Genomic DNA, 21,979 nt, shown 5'->3' with positions numbered 1-21,979 from the left:
TCAGCCTGTAGATTGATCACCCAGTTGCACAAAGAGGAAACCAGCGACGGGATAACCGTTTTCATTGAGGGGATAGGACACTAGCGGATGTGAAAGCGCAAGCTATTCATAGCTGAGCGATCTGATTAGTGTGATCATCAAGAAGAGGGATATAGATACTCGGTCGAGATGTAGGTACTGGCGCATAGGGCAGACGATATGCAAGCAATGGACCCGGTGTTGCTAAGTTTAGCAAGCACGACGCCCTCGAAGCTAGTCAGGGGGATAGACGATGTGACAATGCTTCTGGGACTAAGTATAGACACAGGCGCGGAGATCGACTGACCAAAGGCACAGATAGTGGGCGCTTTGAAGATGTGTTACCCTTGCTGCTCAGCCTATGAAGTTAACAAGAGCCTTGCTCAACCAGCTGCTGAGCAGGAAATTGGTCTCCACCGATGAGAAGTTAAGCATAACAGCTGCATGGAGAGCTATTGTTAGAACAGTGGACCTTTATCCTGACTACCCATGAAGCGGAAGGTGACTCCACTGTAGATGTCCTCTCAATGAGATATGGGGACAAGAAGGCGTTTCACATTTTAATTGGCAGGAATTTAGGCCGATTGCGAAACGTGGAAATGGATCCCCATGCAACGTCGAGCAGGAGAAGATACCGAAGAAGGAAAGCTACGGAGTCTCCGCGCGCTCTCGTCTTTACTTCAATCAATATACCATGCTGCAAGAAGACGGAACAACAGGTGCGGTTGTGTTGCGATTGGAATAGACGAACGGAAGTCTGATACCCATTCGACTGAGGCTTGAGCTAAGACATTATAATCTGATAATGTTCTGGTAGGAAGCCATTCCGTTCTATATCATGTAGGAGATCTCAACAATATCTTGAGATTGATATCCCGACACTTTGGTTCCAAAAATAACCATCCATCACTGAGCAAAATTAGAACACTAGCTTAGCATGGGAGGTACGTCCCGAGGTCTGTGATCCGGCAAACCTCAAAGGCAGCCGTATATTCGGGGCACATGCATAAACAGCGGCTATTTGCACTTGCTAATTGGTCAACTCATTCCTCTATGCCCAAAACACAGTCGAAGTGGAGCACCAAGCATCTAATAAAAGTATCTTCACACTACTGTCTTTGCAAGGGTACTGCATGATGCCACACCATATTTTGGGTCAATCAGTTATTATCTCGTTGCTACCTAACATCTACCTCGCCTTGGATGGACGTACTAACCCGAGCAGAAAATTCACTTCTTATCCGTTCCTAGTACTGAGTAGGTGACATGACCACAATGTACATATATCACCTAGCTGACTAGCGCCTGGTGCTGTCTTATGTATATTAAGGTTTTCAACCCCATATTTAAGATTACCCAAAATCGCGAAGTGTAATAGGAGATCTCTTCCCATGGTACACTAGACAAGAAGTCCAGGTGTGAAGCTAAACACCCCACAGTGGGTCCACAAGAGGCTCACGGAACCAACCATGGTCCGTAGCGGGGCTCGACGGGTGTCTGGCCCGCGACCACGGATGCACTAGTGCTAATCTGGAATAGCGTGGGCGCTTAAAAGATCGCAGGGATATCACCGGGTTTACTGCCGGACATAGAACAGTGCGCAAGTTGCCCCGAAATGAAGGCTGAATGGGCCCCTATGCGTGCTCAATGGTCAGTCATAACAGACCTCATCACCTGCTTTAGGTTGTGTGAAGAGGAGATAGCTTTTGAGGCTTGTGATTGTCCAGGTGTGTGAAGATCATGTGCTACGTAATTGTATGAATCAATACAGCTAGACACCCGGTTCGTATCACAGACTTGGGTAGGATGTAATTTCGGTCTACACCATTAAGTCAATTGATAATGGCCATGAGTTGGTTCAAAAATAATTCCGTCGTTTATGAAATATCTAGATTCTATAGAATTAAGTTATTAGAGTCAAAGCGCGAACACGAGATCTGTATCGAAGTAATAACATGCAAACGCTGATGTATACTTCGGTATTTTTGAAACTTGCTCTGATACGCGGCATAAGGCGAATACCATACGCCGTATTAATCGCATACACAAACCTGCTCACACTCCTACATGCATACATGCAATAGTTACCTACCTGATATACCTACCCTGTCACCTGCGTATGTAATTGGAGGGGCAACTTGGATACATCGAGTGTAAGATTCTCGAACTAGCCAGTATCGTTTCCACGAAAAGGCGGGGCACTGACGAAATGATCTGATGCACACTGTCAGCTAAGCTAGGTAACGATCATAGACGTGTCAGTTCTAACTAAGGGAAAAACATGTGTTTACAATGGATACATGCGATTATGCCTCTGATACCGCACAGGCATGCCAGAATATGGGGTCAGTACTGAGGCAATGGTACTATTCCATTATTGTGTACTGCCAGGAAATACATGCAGACATCCGATTAGAGTCATGGCTCAGATACCGGACGATGGTAGATACTACCAGTATAATCAGACACGGTAAGGCGCACTGAGCCTCATTCTAGGCACCTACGATCCTTTGAGTCAGCCATTACCCCATTGGCGCGTAAGACTTGTTTGTTGTATGGTGCAAGATAGTGGCGGTCCCAATAGGGCTGATTTGGGAGAAGCAAGTTGAGCCGCTTAGCGCACTCAGCCTCAATATTGAAAGGTTAGGACAAAGCTACACACGCCACCAACTATATCCGGTCTGTTGGAATCTTCCTCCAACGCTCAACAAGCTGTTCAAAGACTTCTTTAGGAAATGTCAATTCTCTTTCGTAGCGCCAGGATCTGGGGGCGGCGTATTAGCGAAGGAAAGCCACAAACTCAACCTCGGAAGAGGATTAAGCATCGTAACTGGAGCAATTGTTGGTGTCAATGCGGAGAGTTCATGCGCTGATATCAGCCTATGTTCGTGTAGCACGCTCGGTCAATTCGAATCAAAAATCCTAGAATCTCAATACACAGGACTGTGTGTTCTGATAATCTCGATGGATGTATATGGGTGTATGTCAAAGATCTTTCGGATACATCATACTTAAATCTCCGAGATTCAGTGGACACGCTAAAGATCCTTCCCCTAGGCCTCGGGACCAGCATGTAAACGCGAATCCCAGTAGGATTTCTTCCCCGTTCCCCGGGAACGTTGGGGGCTTTTGTTGGCTTTTCCTGTTCCGTCATTAGCTACCATCAAATGTACTCGACACGTGGACTTCATTAGACGTACCTAAGCGATGATGAGTTGTTGATCATGGACTGGCTCAGGATAGGAGAACCTCGAGCAGGGGTTTATCCGCCTTACAATCTAGGCCCGGATCTCCTACCCAAACGGGTGCATGACGTCCGACTAACTGTCAAGGCCCTCCATAACTAGGTATGCCATAAGAGTATTCTAGCTGTGAGTCAACCGCGGTGTTGGTAATGGACCTTACTATGTAGAGAACAGCCTTCCAGGAAGTCTTCCCATGATATGTTATATGAGAACAGGTTAAAGAACTATGGTAAGGCCCGAATGCGCCACAATATATTCGCCGCCAATGCTACCGGACTGGACCAATGGCCAATTCGTACGCCAGATACAAAAGAGTCAAGACAAAATAGACAGCCCAAACCGCATCCCCTTGTTTCCTAAACCCAGTTTGGCCATGTCGTCAAAACATTAAGAGAACAGACAAAAATAGAACAAGAACGCCGCAATGACCAAAATCAGACCCAACCAACTCCGTCTTTCCGATTTCGCCTTCATCCTGGCGCTTGTAAGACAATCATGACGTTCACTTCCACAACGGAACTGAGTAATGAAGATGCCAGAATCGAACCATCCAGGTGCGACTCATAGCTTGCGTCATTATTCAATAGTTTTCGAGAAATCATTTGCGAAATGAAGGAACATGTTGCAAAGACATCATCGTAAACTGAACATATAATCCAAACTCAGAAATTAACAGCCGCGTATCACGAATGGAGAGCAAGATACCAGCTTAAGCATCTCGACATTCTTGAGTCTTGCGTCTCTTCCCCTTGGGAGGGGGATCAAGCGGGGTACGCTTGTATGTGACCGTGCGAGTCACCACCTGTCTTACACTGACGGCTTTCGTAGTTGCGCTTCGCGGCGCTTCAAGATATCGGAGTTTCCAATCCGATGGCGAGAAAGGTGACCGAAGACTGGTCGCGCTGCGCGGGAGTGCGCTCCATGGTGTCGCGCTGTAAGGGCTTGCGCTGTATGGAGTTGCGCTGCACGGAGTGGCAGTTTTTGGGGAGTCCCTTGACGAAAATGACTTTAGTGACTGGGGGATTCTGAGTCGTCTTAACGCGGGTGGGGCTTTGGCTGATTTCGAAGTGCGCGGAGATGGAGGCGGGAGAGATATAGCTGGCGTAGCTGGCGACTCGAGCGATTTCCCCACCAACTCTGAGGGACTCGTTGTAGTAGACGGCTGGGAAATTGGTGACCGGTCGCATTTTTCCGCCGAAAATCTTGGAAACATTCCAGCGCTGACTGGACTTGTGAATACCGGCGTAAGTGCATTGAGGAAGTCCGTATATGCCAGTGGGGGTGTGATAGGTGTTGCGCTTCCATCTTCGCGTTTGATGTCATCGACGGTGAGGGTCTTGGACTCCTTATGTAGTTCCGAGGGGAATGTGAAGGATTTTGGTGTCTTCAGTGGAGGAAGATCAGGCTTTGGGGCCGGCATCTTGCGTATAGCAATATTGAAAAGTTGGAGGAAAAGAGCGCAAGAATAAGAACGGGGCAGATTGCTTCAAGTAGGCGGATGTACTTGTGGCCCAAGCACAGGACGTTTGCAGGGCGAGGGCAGGGTACTCGCGTATTCTCAGAAGACTTTAAATGGTCGGAGACAAAGGTCAGGATAATGATCAAGAGCACAGTGCCGGAGGGGAACAAATAAGTCTTACCAAGGATTAAAGACTCAGGAGGGCGGAGGAGATCTTTTTCTATATGGGCCGTGTAGGACAAGAAAGGTGGGCGGTATTGTACGAAACAGTAACGATAATACTGTAATGTAATGTATCGATCAATACACGAGTGGGCGTTGGACTCGAAGCGGGTTAGCGTGGCCAATCGTAGATTTGGCCCCGAAGGACCGAGTCTTTCGAACACTCACCAGTCTTGCTGTCAGGCCTCAATATTAATCGAGGGGGCTGAGCAAAGTGAAAGGATTCGCCCCCAACCGGAATATGTAAGCCTCAACGATGCCGTGGTTTGAATGAGAGACGTATGCAAGCGACCAGCACTTGACTAGAATATAAATGAGAGGTGAATATGCCTGACGAAAACAAGATGATGGAACGAAAGTGACCAAGGATGAATAAAAGTCACCAGAGAAGACTGTGAAGTCTCGTTATATAGGTACACAAGCGATTTCAGATTATAACCGCTTCACTTATGAACATGGACCCTGGGAGATCTGAAACCATCGGCCGCGCGCCTCCTGAATCAGAAGCGTGCGTCCGCCTCGGTCCCCGAAATATGGCCCACGCGACCTGAGGCGTCAACCGGCGGCTTGGTTTCTTCAGCAACCGTACACTTGCGGGTTATCATCCCTCTTGGTTCGCTGGTCTGACAGCGCGCGGCATTGTTAAAACTGGCGGTTCGCCATTGTACAATCGACTGAGTCTTAGTTGGTCGTGAGCTTTCCGAAGCATCTCTCGGAGCAATATTGAAGGGAGACATAGCAATTGTTTCATCAATCGCTGTGCCAGTTGCTTCAGTCATTGTCCAATGATACTCTGTGGATCAGTGATCAGTTGGCGGATACAAGATGTGCAGTATATGCCTACCTACAGTAAGCTCTAAGTGATGCCGGCCGCCGTTTGAACTTGGTCTTCGAACGATCTCTCTAGTTGCCGTGGCGAGGACTCGATTTACATCTCAAGCTTCATTCAATCAGTACAATGAGTATCGGAGAATCCTTGGTTCTAGAGATTGTATACCTACCTGCCACTTACTACACACTTGTTACCGCCCACGTCCATAAATTTAACTATAAGCTTCCCCTGCTGGCTGAGGACAAAATTGCCAGCGATAAGCTGCTATATCATGAAACGAATCCACACTGTGATGCAGGAGCTACTGACACGAACCGATGCCATCTCGTCTCTTATGAGTTGAGAGTCGGGCGCTTGCCCTTGCCTTGTACAAAGTTTGTTTTGGTCTACTGGCATCAGAGATGTAACACCGCCTCTTTCCAGCAGGTATCTCATGGTCCATTGCAGTGGGATAAACTGTTTCCTAGCCTGGTGTCTGAGATGCAAAAGGGTGCTGGAGACGCTAGCCAAGAGTCATTCTCGCTTCCGGAAATATGAGACAATGACTTAGAGTAAAACCAGTAATGCCAGAACTGGAGAAAGATGCTGTGAAGTAAGAGCTACAATGGAAGGTGTTACTGAGATAGCGACTGGAGACGGATCTGCGATGGCAGAGGGATGCGGAACTGCACGAATTGTCGTGAGAGACCCCACGAGCGGCGCCGCTCGGTGGGCTACGATCTCGGACGTGTGGCACGCCCCCCACTTCGCAACGAATATTATCTCCGTTTCGGAGATCAAGAAGAATGGTTTCTTCTTTACAAGTGAGCTGCCTGGAATCGTGACAGCTGAAGGACCAGTGGCAATATGCAAAGAGATGTACGGGTTGTACCTCCTTGAGCATGACGACACGCCACTGGGGTCCAAGTTACTGTCGGGTCCTCAGCTGTGGCAGCGGAAACCTGCGGTCTCTCCGAATTCTTGACTGACGCCAGAGCTGCTGGACCCGACAGTAACTTGGACCCCAGTGGCGTGTCTGTGAAGTAAGAGCTACAATGGAAGTACATGTGATGGAATCTAGAGGAGCCAAGGGGAACCAATCGTAATGAATATCATAAAAGATGAATGAGTTGATTTGAGTTGATCAAAGGAGAAGGAAACTCAGCCGGAACGAGACACTATGTGTCTCGCTTGCCAAGCGGGAAAATCTCGACATCCGCTAAGGCAAATCTAGACTAGCGTATATACATGAATGATCCACAATTCTCAACAGATGCTATCTAGTTATAAGACTTTTGCCTACGAACAAACAGTTAAGCGATGGCCTGAGAAATGAAGCTATCTCTCCAACACGCTCGAATGAAGCATAAGTTCCAGGATCGGGAAACCAATTGAATTCCAAGTTTCTATAGACTGAATGTGGGAGAAATAGACAGGAGTTTATAGAATGGAAAGTTCACCTCGGCCTACTTAACCACCAAGGCAACACCCGTAAAATCCATCAAAACAACAAAAAGGACAGTCAGGGGATATAGTTCGACGCAAATCCAAAACGCCCAGAAAATAAAAACACCAACGCTTTGCCCATCTCAATAGTATATGCGATCACCAGTCATGTCATCTTCACCTGGCATGAGAAGCCAGTATGTCTCACCGACCACTTCAAAACGTGAGCCCACAGGAGGCTGGCCCTTGAAATTTTCCACAAGTCGCGAGGCCTTCCAACATTATTTAAATCAGGAGATAGCGCCACCCATTTCGGTTCATGACATCCCGCCAGTGAACCTGCTGCCTCTTGATTTCCCGCATTCCAGGCGACAAAGGCGGAGGAGCAGTGGAAGCCGCATCCTGGCTCAACTCCACGGGTTGATATTCCCCGTCAAGCTCGGTTTCTCCCGACGGGAAGGACGGGCTGACAGGGTCATCGGTTAACCGCCAGTACTCATTCAGCAATTGATACATGCGACCAATACTGCCCAGCTCGGCGAGGTCTCCCAAAGCCGTCACACGGTCTTCCAGGACCTGACGGAATGGGCTAGAGGGGGTAGAGAAGGCGCCAGCGATGAGTAGCGGCCAAACAAGAGAACGGTCGAACCCGTAAGGTCCTGCTGGGATGAAAGGTAGTGCATCGGTGAGGGCATTGACGAGATTGATGGTGCTGGCCTGGTTGCGGTCGGCTCCGGGAACGAGGCTGCACAGGTAGAGCCTGGCGGCAATGCGGAAGATGGCAGTCATTGTCTTGGTCACTGCCTCGGGACGGATTGCGCCAGTTCCCGGTGAGTAGGGGCTTTGCAGGGTTGGATCGGGGTCTTCGGTGTATTCCAATTGGCTGCCCAAAGCGGACACATGCGTGCAAACAGTGATAGAGTCAACGCGACCCTCCATCTTCAGCGATTCGAGGCAGGCAATCTCGGAGATAAGATACATAACACGGTCATCGCAACCCATGAGTTCCCTGAGACCAGAAGATGTTCCACTTAGGTGCTTAGAGCGATAGGAGTGGGCGAATTGGGGAGTTTTTCCAAGCATAGTTGCACCCAAAATATCGATCCAGGTGGTCAATGACATGGTGAAGGGGGGTACTGTGTACATAGGTCCACAGGCGACTACCTGGTTGGTCAAATCGAGCCTGCTAACCAAGTTGGTCACAGCCTGGAAATGGTCGTTCCAGGGAATATCGGGAAGATAATCATCGGGTGCTCCAACTGAGCAATGGAAGAAGATCATGGCGAGGGTCGCATCAAGAATACGTTCGTGCTCGGAGTCCCTGTTCAGCGCTTGGCATAGCTCGGAGATAGCTTCATAACGATGGCGCATAATGTCGTGATCGATCTGTTCGCCATTCAATCTACTTGTTGTCTTGAGATGAATGGCGGCCACACTTAGACAGCAATGGAGATAGGACTTGTTCGTCTCCAGGGACTGAAGAATGGACCGGGCTCGTGCGGAGCCCCGTTGGTGTATCTCCAAAATAGGGAAAATCATGCGCAGAACATTATCCACGAAATGATCCAGAAGCGGCCGGTCATAGTCGTCAACGGGGATATTAGCTTGTAGTGAGGCCTGCATTTGGCCCATACCTGAGGCGTCTAGGGCTGGGTCTATCTGGGAGAAATGACGGGAAGAATCAAAACATTCCTCTTGGAACCACTCGTCTGACTCAAAAGTGGGAAGTGTGGCGTGCAGTTGTGGTGGCCCCATAGTATTGAAGGTTGAAACCGAAGAGTCATGTCGCAGAGGTACATCGTTTACAAATGTTTGGCGTTCGGTTTTGACATCAACTTCGTAGGGATAATGCTGGTAAGGTATCGTCACGAATCCAGGAGTCGAGAAGTGTGCTGCGAAACTGGAGTCATATTTCCCGGCATATATTGGGCGGCTAAAGTCGTGTTCTGCGGAGCTTGGCGATGACAGAACGCGGTTCATATGGTCTGGGATGAATGTTAGAAGTCAACAGGGCGAAAGTGAATTCAACGACTGGACGAACCTTGAAGGGAACCACTTCGCTCCAGAGACTTGGTCTGCTTTATCTTTGTCTTGATCCGTTCCTTCTGTTGTCTCCTTTGCTCCGCATTGCCCCACCATGTGGGTCGTTTATATTCGCATCTGATACATAGGTTCGCGCAGGATTTGCAGGCGGGGTGGCCTTCATCGCACTTTTTCCTTCGTAAACGGCAGGTAAAGCAACCTATGGAAATTCTCTATGTCAGCGATTTACGAGTCAAGGTCAACTGAAAAACAAAAAAAGAATTCATAAAGTATGCAGTGAAGGTGGACGCTCATACCTGACCGCGATCTTTTGTGCATTCGTCCAGATTTATCCACTTGCCCGTTGAGAGACTTCTCCGCAGAAGAGGAGCTCGTGCTGGTTGTCGAACCACCGGAAGACTTAGAAATTGGCATTTTCGCGATAATATCCCAATATCCAGTATTGATGACGAGAAACGATCAATCAATGACCAAAGCGATGGAACTAATTTGGGAGCGGCGCGGCCGATGAAAGAATAAATATTGTCGATGAGGAGGACCAGCCACCTTATTCGCAACTAAACAGACGGCGCAATGGTAAAGCTGAACCGGCAGCTTGTCCACTTTATTAAGGAGAGGTGATGGGGGAAAGGAAACGAAGGCTGGGAAACACACTGCTTCGAGACGGTTTCAAAAGAGATCTTTCATTTCGAGATCTCGGATGCGGCGAGTTATATGTCTGAGCTTCGATCAGCAGCCGTGACCTGCATGCTTCTAAATTTGTTGGAAGCGGTAGAGAAGCCTAGTTCGAGCCGGAAGAATATGCGAACATCGAGTGGGGAATACAACCCCAGCAGCAAATCAGTTGGAACGCACGGGTTGTTGGTCCGGTCCTCAAACTAAATTTGGGACGTGACAGGGGTGCAATCACGACGGGTGACGGACGACAAGTAGCCAGGGACGATCCTCTCTAGTGGCGTCTGCAGTTACCAGATGTCGTCTCTGGTAGGCTGACTGGGGTCCCCATGATGCACGAGAGTTACAGTGGACCTGCGACTAATCCCTGCTAGTACCCAACTCCTTCGGGGCAATCACGACCTTTCAAGCACCTCCCTTACCACTTCGAGCAACGGTAGGTACGGTACATCCCGATGCTGATAGGCTCTTGACCATAATCTCGGTTGACTTTTGCTTTTTTAGGATAGAGATTTTCAACCAGTCAAGATATTACCTTCAGCTGCAGATGGAGAGCGGAAGATATTCAAATTATCCCAAGTCTACCAACATGTCTACCAGCATTCATGCACCATGATTTACCAAACTGCCCTCGGATAATTCAGATTGCTTCTGCGTACTGTGAAAAAGCGGGGTTAGAGGTTGGTTGGTATGAGTGAGAGAAATGGACACCCAGAAATGATAGGCCATCAGTGTATCCTTTCGAGTCAGGCTAATCTCACCCTAGACCAGAAGGAGTAGGAAGATTTGGAGCAAACTGGATGGTATTGGCTGAGGGATCAATCGTTGGTGAAGACGGTGCAGATTTGGTCTGTGATGAAGAAGCAGCTCTTGCATGCCAAGCTTCCATCCTCAGCTCGCTATTGGTTCATTGGCTTCAAGCCCTAAGACAGACCAGATTTTAGTGTGCTCGGTGTCGTGCAGAACGGTGGACTCCCAGCCAACCGTGGGGGCGGGCCGGCCAGAAGTGGAGCACTAATCTGCCAAGCTGGACGCTCGGACTGTGATAAGGGCACATCACCAAAGTGTCCTTAATTTGTGCTACTTTACGCGCCTTAATCAATGCTATTTGTACTATTCTCGACACTGACTTAGCAAATGATTTCCTTTTTCGGATAGATCAATGGAGCAGAAATCCTACCAAAGTTCTATTAATACTTAGATGCGGCATAATTAGGGAAATTTACATTCCGATCTTCTCATAATTAGTAGCCAAATCATGGATAAGAGCCATAATTAGCATCAATTCTGCGGGGAGATCAGCCAGGTGCATACAATGCTCATACTACTATTAGTCCGGATGGTACAAACTTCTGAATTGCACTAATTATACAAACTCCCAATCGGTAATACTCAACTCTAACTAATATTGAGAACTCATCTAAATTTGGAACTACGCAAATTAGCCATGATTGTTTGTGTCCTTAATTTAGATCAGAATGACGATGCACGAATTGCCCATTGTGCAACAGGCCACGGAGGGACAGTTCACAATATGGCACTGATCAGTCGGAAAGCCGAATTGCGAGTTGCGTCAAGGCCTTGTGTCACTTTGCACCGACCCGAAATTCAACTACTTTTGTTGTGTATCATTTCTGCAGGTACCTGTGAGACACTGTACCGTCGCATTGTGCCAGAGTATACTCGAAAGAAGGCAAAACAAATCAGATTCATAGTTTCCATTAGAGTCTTAGATAGAATGCAATGCATACTTAAGTCGAACTGCCAACTGTTCACCACTATTGATATGTGCGAGTAATTATCCTTCTTCTGGAAATTCGATATTCGAGAATCGTGTTATATGAAATGCTCTTCTATCCGCTTAATATATCAAGTATCGTCATCAGACTGAAGGAAACATTAAGCAATCTAATACTAACTTCATACCCACGAGGTACATTGTTGCCAAAAGATCCCGAGATACGCAATGTGTGGCGGCAAGGTACAAGCCAATCAGCTGGCAGAATGTGCATAAATGAATTCACATGGTAGACACGGACCAGAAGTCGTCACATGGTCCCAAATACTTCGGTCCCGAACACGTGCATACTGGACACGAGGATGTGATACGTACCTTCAATATTAACATCTCTTCATTTCCACATCGATGATAAGGGGTTGCCGTATTGCCGTCAGAAGGAATTATTGGAAGTTGCAACTCGAGTAACAACGAATGAACGTCAGCTTCAAAGAACACTTCTCCGGAGAAGAATTGATACGTGGCTCTGCACGAAGCTGCTATTGCCCTATCATGCGCTGAAAGCAAACATGGCAATTGTATTACTGAATGATTTCGATGCGGACCTGTACGCTCGCGATAAAAGCACGTTCGGCGGGCCGGCTAACGGACGACCACATAAATGATGATGATAAACCATTTGAACAAAGCACTACCGAGCAGCTCTTGATTTTGTGGAAACTGAGAGATCATGTGTGAAGCAAGGAAAATGGGAATCTACATATTTGTGCCCGAGGCTAGTAGTTTGAAATTGTCGCTTGATTGTGACAGTGACTGCTTCTGAGTTTACGAGATCGAGAATACGGATAGCCACAGCTAGAGGACAGATCAAACACGGAATACCTACCTTGTATATTCTGTCTATCACTAGTTATGAGCTTCTACATAGTTAAGTCCCATCATACTTGCACAGACATAATTTCTAGTATTCACCCAGGCAGCTGCTGAATTTGGTTCGTTTTTGCCTCCATATGAGCAAGCGAAGGGGACATATAAAGCACTCTAATTACCGAAAGAACTAAAAAAAACCTCGGAGGTTGTAGAGAGTAAGACAGGCCGAAGGCATATTAATCTGCAGTGTGATGGCCGGATGGGTACTTGCGGGTGATTGCGTGACGGTTTCCTTACTTAGGTACATCACTCTCCGATCCACATCCCCCCATGACGAACTGGGCAGAAAGCTCGCTAATTATTCTCATGTGAAATAATTTAGGAACGGTGGACTGGGATTCGCAGTGACATCCGGGCCCATGCAAGCTTGGAGAGCTAGTTCCGTGTCAACTTGTCGGCTCAACATAGTGAGTATTTCTTTTTCGAGAAAAGGCATGCCAACAACCCCCTTTTCATGGACTCTATTCTGACCCCTTCCCCTGGAAACGTTGAGGAGATGCCATCAATTTATAGAATCGAATCCGAAACTCTTCTATGCGCCGGGAATTCTTTTTTGGATGTTCTCAGCGCGTAGAAAGGTTGCCAAGAATATCGTCACGGCAGTAGCGCCGTGATGAGCAGCCTCTCACAGACCAGGGTCACCCGCTTCCCCCAACCCCTCATGCAGGATATATGCGGGTTGGATTGTCTCTTGCCCAACGAGCACGAGAGATACCCAGTTTCGGTGGAAGGATTTTCGGTCTTTGGCCCTGCCTCCCACGCTAGTGTTCCAGGTTGGCTTGTCGGTCACCTAGATGCATCAGAATGGGCGCCTCGCAGTGCTTACCGCTGAGCTATATGTCCAGTAAATGCCTGAGCAGCAGCTCTAATTCGCTGGATTTGTGAAATGGCCCGAAGTCCTTGCTGCGCAGTGTCTTGACTGGCGGCCCCACAGAAGAACGATTCGAAAGCCCCAAATGGCAACTTTGTACATAAACTCTTCCAACACCCGAAACTGCTCGTTTCCGGTATCCTTCCCCAATATCATATAATTTCATGGTTTCAAATATCTAGCCCCGCATTTACCAACATAACTTATCCAGTATTGCTAAGGCCTTCTGAGTTGGTTGTCTCAGTGTTGGCCTTTCAATTCCAACAATCCAAACTCTATAGTGCTGGCACTCCAGACTGACTGATATGACAATATGGTTCGTTTTGTCAGGAACCTCGGTCAATCTATTCAGCAGGCTAACTTGAACACAGGAGGCCCAATATGCGTATCATATGAACTATCTAGCGAACCAGAAGCAGGAGCCCTTGCCACTGTTCCCACCCCAGAAGCAGGAGCCCTTGCCACTGTTCCCACCGAAGGCCTCTCTTCAAAGGCCACAGTCGGAGGCAACAGAATTCTTCGAGGAGGATGATTATCCAGGCTACTCAGAGAGTATGGTTTCGGTAAGTAAATCCTATTTCCCCTATCCAACTGTTCATGACTAGATATTAATTACTTTCCCTTCTAGCTCGGGACGGGAAGCATATCCACAGCCTCAACCCCGGACACTGTGACGACCCCAAACTCCACCGGACTGACGGTGTTTGATTTCCATATCGATGACAGAGATTTTCGAGGCCCAAGCGGTCCTCACCTGTTTGGCTCACTGGCCGGCTCTGATGTCCAATCCACTTCGGACATAGCTTCACTGCCCTCCCAAACTCCCCTCAGTACCACGGGTCCTTACCACCACAAAGCCTCGAAGTTTGAACCTTTCCGCAGAGACACGCCAGTCCCAAATCGCTCAACAGGACCAACTCCTGAGCCTCAACAGCGCCAATATCCCCAGTCTTCCCGGCAATCTGCATACAGCACCAGGGAGACCCTACCTGGTCGGATTGCCCCTCAGGACTGGACACCTTCAGATGTCGCGAGATGGTTGCAATACCACGGCTTTGACACAGAAATCTGGGAGACAATGCTTGAGAATGATATCTCCGGATCTATCTTGCTGGAGCTTTCGTTAAACGACATCAAGAATGACATCGGTATCAAATCATTTGGGAAACGACACCGACTCATGGGCTGTATTCAGAATCTGAAAAACAGCAGCGCGTATACTACCACAGACACTGCTTCTTCCCGCTCTCGCAATTCGAGTATCTCTAGCGGCGTGCCATCTACTCGAAACACATCCGTCATGTCAGCCAACAGCTACCATTCATGCTCAACTTCCAACGCAGACGCAGTTAAGGCGAATCCCCGGACTCGTCGTCAGAACTCCGACGGCAATGTGGGCAAGGAAAGCGACCTCGTCCCTAGTGATTCTGTGTCTATCGTTGCCATCGAGCAGCTTCTACCAAAGCTGCATCAATGCTCCAAGGGTGAAGCGTGCCGTAAGTGGCAGAAGCAGCAAGACAGACTTGCTCGTCTTGCTCGTGACTTGCCATTCGAGAATTTCGGATCTGGGCGCATCGTTGCGGGGGATCCTGGAAACCCCCAGACAGCCCCAAATCTATTCCAGTCTGCCAGGTCCGAGGCTACTCCTCCATCGCTTGTCGCGTCCTCGGATATCATGGGATCCGCCAAGCCCTCCGCCTACCAGCTTTCCCGAGAAACGTTGAATGAGGTCAAACCAAGAGATCCTCAGGAGAACGTGCGAAACTTCTTGAACTTCCAGAGTCTCGACCGATTGCAAACATCCAATCAACCTGGAACTCCCCCGCTCGGAGATGCTTCCTCGTCTGAGTTGGATCCTTACGATTCAGCGAAAGTTACACCTACACTTGCGGACAACCTTCGTCATCTCCCGAAGTTGAGAATCCCTAGTATGCACGATTCCAGTGATGGATCTGTCTTCACCGAAAACATATCCGCTCTACGTACTATCACCCCGTCTGTCATGTCCAGAAGGCACCATTTCAATGATTACTCTGCCGTTACCAGCCGACAGACATCTGTTGCCCATGATGTCACAGCCTCCCCTGGAGATTTCTACCGGAATGATCCTTGCTATCGATCCGAAACCCCATTTTCGGATGCAGATGCGCCGATAACTGCAGTGCCGATTGGGCCAGTCGCACGAGAGGAGTCGCAATCCGTCCCTCCAAATATGCGCTTCGGCAATAACAGACACGTGATGCAAGAGGCAATCACTCGCCCAACTTCAACGAGGATGGCGGAACCCCATTGGCGACAGCCCCCAATTCAAGGTGCCGTTACAATGGAACCTCCCAAAGAAACCCATGTCATGAGTCCAATTGAGACTCCGGAGGATCTCCATAAGACACCCCGCGCACCTCAAGTCCGGAACAACGTTTTGTCCCCCTTCATCAGGCGTGGACAAGACGATGTGACTCACAGTGGATGGATGAAGAAGCGCAAAACGACCAAACTCCTACGCCATGACTGGGAAGACCATCACTTTACGTTGAAAGGCACGCAGCTCTCCATGCGTGATGACGATCTCGACCACCACAACTCTAAAGCTTTGGAATACATCGATGTGGACGACTACGCAGTCGCATGTTCCTCATTTACCACGAAGTCCAAGCTGACGGCAGCATTCAGGAAAACAGTCCTCAAGCATAATCAAGACCCACGGGATGTGTCCGCATTCTCATTTTCGCTGATCCCCACATCCAATGGCAGCGGCTTTGTTGACCGGAAGACCAAGTTCTTGAACAGTGGGAAGTCGCATCATTTTGCTGTTAAGACTCGTGACGAACGCATCGACTGGATGCGAGAGCTTATGCTGGCCAAAGCTCTCAAGCGTGGTCGAGATGCTGGTGCAGAGCTCACATTCAATGGTGCCAATATGATATAAATCTTTGTCTTATGATACCTGCTACGGCTGTTTCTTTTTCTATTTTAGTCCCTCACTTTGCTATTTCTTTCTCCTGTGGCTCTTCTTTGCGATACCCCTGGTTGGATGACCGGGACCGAATCAGATACTCTCTCCACATACTCTCTCCAACATCATTGCTCGCGTTGTGCTTTGCTTCCATTGAATAACTTTACCTGTCATATTACTTTCTAACCACTATGTTGTCAGAACGAGAAGGGTACCGCGGCAAATGGCTGGAGGCTGGCGTTATGGGTTTTGTCGCCTTAGGATGTTAAGAGTTTGTTTCGAACAAAAACAAAACAAATAGTTGCAAAAAATGTCTATGACATTCGAGCCGTCTTCAATTTGTACACTGGTTTCAATATGCTCTCGGATTCTTCACGCTTTCGCTCTTACGGTCTTACAGTCAGTTTTCTGCACCCGTCCCTCGACAAAAGGCGGTGGATGGCTGACAGCCTTTTAATATATCAGGAAGCAATCAAATTAGGTTTAGCGCGCCAAAGACCGGGCAGAATTTGGATCATGTGATAAGGTCTGAGGGTCGGTCCTCCACTCCGTAGTTTCACTCCAATCAGCATACTAATCGTACCAAGCGTCCAACACACGCTAGCATCTCTCCCATGCTAGAACTATGTACAGTAAAACTCCTTTGGCTTATCTTTTTGGCCTACTCTATTCCCTTCTCTATTTTCTCCCCATTCCCTTGGCCCCAGTATTAACTATGATTGTAGCGGTCAGTGGGCTGATGTGTATAGGAGAGCACATATCACAGCCCTGGGCGGTTAAACTGCCATTGTTAGTGGCCAGGCCCCCGCATCTCCACTAGACTTGGAATGCAAGCGCTAACCAACCCTTTCTGCCCCAGCCATTCGTCGAGTGCTCTTACAATCTGATGGTTTTGGCCCTCGAGCGGACATCGCCTGCGTTGCCTACAATGTTCAAGGCTTATTAAAAGGGACAAGTCATTTGCATTACGAAACTTGGAGTGATGGCGGCAGAAGACGTTTCACGTAGCGCCCTCGGTGGGTGTCGACCCCATACGATCGCCTGTACCATCATCTTTCTTGGTGCACAATGTGTCGCGAATCCTGCGGCATGTCCTCGTACGACCACTCCAAACCCAACAATATGAACTAACTTCATGAGTATTCGTGCACTGCCATGGAATTAGCTGCCGATCGGCTGCCCTCGTTATTCCCTAGTGGGTTTCGCAACCAACGCTGCGTGCTTTGGTCACCTGGTCAATTTTCTACTTATCTCTGACCGAAGTTATGCCTACATTGATCTTGTTATCACCTTAGATATAGGTTTATTGTCCATTCTATGGAACTTCTCAACATGGCCGATGGCCCAATTATCCGGGGCCGGCTCGCCCGTGTCACTCGGTCTATTCGGGCAGTTATGCGCTGTCTCGGCGGAAGCAGAGAATCTCAAGATGGCGCACAACGAGCGATGTTGGTTTTGTGTGAGCTGCTTGATATGTTATGTCGTCTCCAGGATCAACTGAACTGGGCAGAAGAGAAATGGGTCGTGGAACCCTCGCGTCTGCGTAATCTCGACGAGGTCATCCGTTACTTCGAATCGACGATTGGGACATTTGAGACATATTTCCAGCCAGGTGGTGTCAGCGCTCGATCTTTCAGGAAGCGCTTGTTGGAAAATACCTTCGTCCCTAGGTTGGAGCATTTCAAGGTTATGATGATCTTGATCATGCAACCTGAGTCTCGGTATGTGTTACCCGTGAGGTTATTGGTCTCCAAGAAGATATATTTCAGCGCGTTATAGAGTGATAATGAACTCAAAAATCTTTCCTACAGAGAGAAGTCCCGAGTCGAAGCGAGACTCCGAAGAATACTGCGGCAATTTTACGAGACCGACTCCGGTTAGTGGAACCGAACACGCCTTTCGAGTTGGACTATGGCTAACCTTTGCATTTCAGACTCAATAAGACCCAGCGCACCAAACCCCGATGACTACCATCCTATCACAAGCCGTATGACCACCAAGAGCTTCATGAGACTAGCAGACCTTTGCAACAGACGACAAAAAGGGACGTGCGAATGGATATTTGACAATGATACCTACACAAAGTGGCTTTTTGGCTGCTGCAGAACGTTGTATTGTGTTGCGCCAGGTGCTTATTCTCAACCCTGCATGAGAGGAAATATACTAACCTGGTCGGCAGCCGGCGCCGGAAAGACCTTTCTCGCGTGGGTGGACTAGAAAACTGAAATTTCGTCCAAAGTCTAACAAATCGTTTAGGTCCGCCATCATCGACAACTTACAGAATACATTCACATCTGCAGATGTGGCAGTAGTATTTATCTTCGGTCATGACGAGACGGACGAGGACACCACGCCCGTGGGGTTTCTTGACAAGATACTTGCGCAGCTTGTATATCGGAAGCGGACCCCTTCACTCGTCACTGCTGCATTGTATCAATCCAAATCCTTTGCGGAGGGAAAAGTTCCTGCGAAAGCGTATCAGGACGCTATCCGGGCTGAGGTCAACAGGTTCTCTCGAGTGATGTTCGTCATCGATGGAATCGATATGGACGTTGACAGGGAACGAATTCTGAATCGTCTTCAAAAACTCCCAGATCATGCACAGCTTCTTGTTACCATGCGAGAATCCAAGCACTCATTCAAGGACGAGCATATATCCGTCTTAGCTACCCATGAGGATCTTGGAACCTATGTGTCCGCTCTGATTGAACAAGATGAAGGGCTGACCGCTCTGTTGAAGCAATATCCCCCTGAGCTAAAAGCTGCTGTTATTCGGCAAGTTTCTCTGAAGTCACATGGCCTGTAAGATGCCAGATTCCCCCCCAAAACAGGTGCTTTGATCATTTCATTAACACTTGACCTTTCACCCTTAGGTTTCTATTGGCCCGGCTACATATCGATATATTGTCGCGATGCAACGATGGGAGCCTGCTACAAATGTCTCTCGCTCATCTGCCTGAGAATTTGAACGATGCTTACGGCGAGTCTATGACCCGCATTGTTAGCCAGAACCCCTTCGCTAGTCGCTGTCTTTACTGGACGTTGTATGCTCAGAGACCTCTATCTGTCTCGGAACTGATCTTTGCGGCAACCTTCGAGCTACAAGGAAACAGCGCTTCCGCTTCCAAAGAAACTTCTTCTTCTGCGCAAACTGTGCTTCATGAGACTGCCGGCTTACTGACCATTGATGCAATGACTGGGACCGTCCACTTGGTTCACAAAACGGCTAAGGAATATCTCAGTGGACCTGCAGCTCGGGTGTTTTTTCCTACTGCTAAGGGTAATATTGCAGATGTATGCCTCTCGGTCATTACACCCGATGAAGTAGTGGACGATTGCTATGTCACTCAAGGAGCGACTCCTCGCAAACCCCGCGGTAAGCTACTTGATTATGCCACGGCTTTCTGGGGAGATCATGCTCGTGAAGTTAGTGAAGATGAGCAAACGACGCAAGTGCTCATCCGAGCGTTCCTCAACAAGCTTTGCTGGAGGCGGCCGCCAATAGCAGAACCTTGCAATTTCGTGCTTGAAATGCCGAAGCAACTAGGTTTTGGAAAGTACTTCCCCGACTGGACCTCTCTGCATGTGCTTGCTTTCTTCGGCATCATTGGCAAGGCGAGACGCCTGATTGATCAGGGTGCTGATGTCAACGACTGTGATAATCAAATCGGCGTCACCCCTTTGCACTGTGCGGTCTACCGCGGCCATGAGGAGATGGTGGAAATGCTCCTCAATTCCGAAGCGAATATCAACGCCACTTGCAAGAAGGGAAAAACCGTTCTGCACATAGCTGGAGAACAAGGGCACCGAAAACTCATCAAGTTTTTGCTTCATCGACGAGCCAAGTCCAGAATAGCAGATAAGGAAGGCGCAACAGCTCTTCAGACAGCTATCGGGACAACCCATGATGAAGCAACGGTTTCACTTCTGATCAGAAGTCGATTTGACATGGATGTTCAAAACACGGTCACTGGAAACACTTCGCTTCATCTAGCGGTTGAATTGAGGCGACCACGAATCCTCGCCTTCCTTCTAGAGAAAGGGGCCAGTATGAACGTGCTGAACCGAGACGGTATCACGGCTCTTCAGATGGCTTGCGAAACAGACAATTGTGAATCAGTGTCTCTCTTCCTAGAACGTGGCGCTCAGCTCGAAACTCGCTCCGCGCACGGAGTCACTGCATTACACCTCGCTGCTTCGAAAGGCCACTGGGTCGCATTTGATCTGATGATCATTGGGGGTGCAGACATTAACGCATGGGATAGCTATGGCGACTCCCTGCTTCATAAGCAGGCACGTGCGTCTTCCACAACTTCAGCTGCGGCACATTTACTCGCTCAAGGCGCGAACATAGAAGCCTGTAACTCCCGGGGCTACACACCATTACAATGTGCTGCCGCTACAGGAAACAGAGACATGTTCCTTTTCCTGGTGGAACAGGGAGCGCGGCTAGATGTTCAAACTGCCAAGGGAGAAACTCTTCTTCACATCACGCCCCCTCTCAACGATGGCTGTCTTGACATTGTGGAGGCACTACTTAACTTTCGATTTAGTGCTAATGCAACAACTAGCAGTGGCCGCACACCTCTGCATCACCTTGTTATTAATGCTTGCGACTCATCGGATTCCTCGGCTGAGAATATTGCCAGTTTCCTCTCATTACTCCTCTCCCACGGGGCAAACATCAATGCCCCTGTGGCATCTTGTTACGCCGAGACAGCACTTCATTTAGCAGTGACGATTAATTCGCCACGCGAGTCACTAGTATCACTGCTTATCGAGAATGGTGCATCGCTTGATGTAAGAACAACTGATGGCAGAACCCCATTACATTTGGCGGCAGAGCGAGGCCGATTCAATATTTCCCAAATCCTTTTAGATGCGGGTGCAGATTCCTCTATTAAAGATCCCGGTGAAACACCAACGAATGACAAGGTCAAAGGGGACGGTCAGACAGCATCAGATCTCGCCCACCAAATTCCAGTCAGTATGCTGTGGTTCGATGATACAGGCCCGCTGCAGCCACTACCACCGCCACAGCAGCGCCGAAGTCTAGCCACGACTATCTACTCGATTGACGTTGGCTCCGAAGTCGAAGAGATAGGAGGCTCGACTTTGGTTGGTGAAGATGGCTCGATTTGGGGATCGCGAGCATCAACTACTTCGACAAGCCATACATCCACCGCGTCTTCTTCTTGTTGATATAGAATTCCTGTCTCATTTCTTTTTCCATTTAAATATCCCTCTCGCATACATCCTATCCTTTTCCTCCCTCTTTTCCCTCTACTTTGCCCTTCACTCTTATACTCTTTCCTCGCTCGGTGGTTGTCTCCCATTGCTTCACACATAGCGCAGCGTTAGTCTTCATTGAGCCAAAATTCGTTTTTCGTGGACCTCTTTCTATCTTCCCTTTTGATCCGAGCTGGGCATGGATATGAAGTGTTCAGGTATTGAAAAGGATAATTAGAGAATCTCAAGCATCCTGTCTAAGGCGCCTCCTCGAAGTATCGACGCATGAACCTTTTTAATATTAAGGGAGAGTCTTCTTGCCATTCCTCGGCTGAGCAA

At 48.5% G+C, this 21,979-nt stretch overlaps 6 protein-coding genes across 6 annotated transcripts; 3 read left to right on the top strand and 3 right to left on the bottom strand.

Moving 5' to 3' along the window:
- Positions 1–4,108: 4,108 nt before the first annotated feature.
- Positions 4,109–4,683, bottom strand: N7515_005894 (uncharacterized protein; the record flags this gene model as incomplete). The annotated part of the gene is made up of 2 exons (XM_056666638.1): positions 4,109–4,465; positions 4,504–4,683. 2 exons carry the CDS (start codon positions 4,681–4,683, stop codon positions 4,109–4,111), a joined length of 537 nt encoding a protein of 178 aa, XP_056520234.1.
- A 761-nt stretch (positions 4,684–5,444) lies between these two features.
- On the bottom strand, positions 5,445–5,723 carry N7515_005893 (uncharacterized protein; the record flags this gene model as incomplete). The annotated part of the gene is made up of 1 exon (XM_056666637.1): positions 5,445–5,723. One exon carries the CDS (start codon positions 5,721–5,723, stop codon positions 5,445–5,447), a length of 279 nt encoding a protein of 92 aa, XP_056520233.1.
- Positions 5,724–6,380: 657 nt separating this feature from the next.
- On the top strand, positions 6,381–6,740 carry N7515_005892 (uncharacterized protein; the record flags this gene model as incomplete). The annotated part of the gene is made up of 1 exon (XM_056666636.1): positions 6,381–6,740. One exon carries the CDS (start codon positions 6,381–6,383, stop codon positions 6,738–6,740), a length of 360 nt encoding a protein of 119 aa, XP_056520232.1.
- A 746-nt stretch (positions 6,741–7,486) lies between these two features.
- On the bottom strand, positions 7,487–9,658 carry N7515_005891 (Zn(II)2Cys6 transcription factor; the record flags this gene model as incomplete). The annotated part of the gene is made up of 3 exons (XM_056666635.1): positions 7,487–9,186; positions 9,243–9,443; positions 9,541–9,658. 3 exons carry the CDS (start codon positions 9,656–9,658, stop codon positions 7,487–7,489), a joined length of 2,019 nt encoding a protein of 672 aa, XP_056520231.1.
- A 4,113-nt stretch (positions 9,659–13,771) lies between these two features.
- On the top strand, positions 13,772–16,384 carry N7515_005890 (SAM and PH domain-containing protein; the record flags this gene model as incomplete). The annotated part of the gene is made up of 3 exons (XM_056666634.1): positions 13,772–13,774; positions 13,830–14,021; positions 14,087–16,384. 3 exons carry the CDS (start codon positions 13,772–13,774, stop codon positions 16,382–16,384), a joined length of 2,493 nt encoding a protein of 830 aa, XP_056520230.1.
- A 1,359-nt stretch (positions 16,385–17,743) lies between these two features.
- N7515_005889 (NACHT and Ankyrin domain protein) lies at positions 17,744–21,613 on the top strand (the record flags this gene model as incomplete). The annotated part of the gene is made up of 6 exons (XM_056666633.1): positions 17,744–18,132; positions 18,223–18,287; positions 18,345–18,398; positions 18,591–18,615; positions 18,668–19,213; positions 19,285–21,613. 6 exons carry the CDS (start codon positions 17,744–17,746, stop codon positions 21,611–21,613), a joined length of 3,408 nt encoding a protein of 1,135 aa, XP_056520229.1.
- Between the last annotated feature and the right edge of the window lie 366 nt (positions 21,614–21,979).

Source organism: Penicillium bovifimosum, assembly GCF_028826915.1.
Source record: "Penicillium bovifimosum strain IBT 22155 chromosome Unknown utg000005l_segment0_segment0, whole genome shotgun sequence".
NCBI lineage: Eukaryota > Fungi > Ascomycota > Eurotiomycetes > Eurotiales > Aspergillaceae > Penicillium > Penicillium bovifimosum.
The sequence above is the reverse complement of the archived record's forward strand: the minus strand, read 5'-3'. Positions and strand labels throughout refer to the sequence as shown.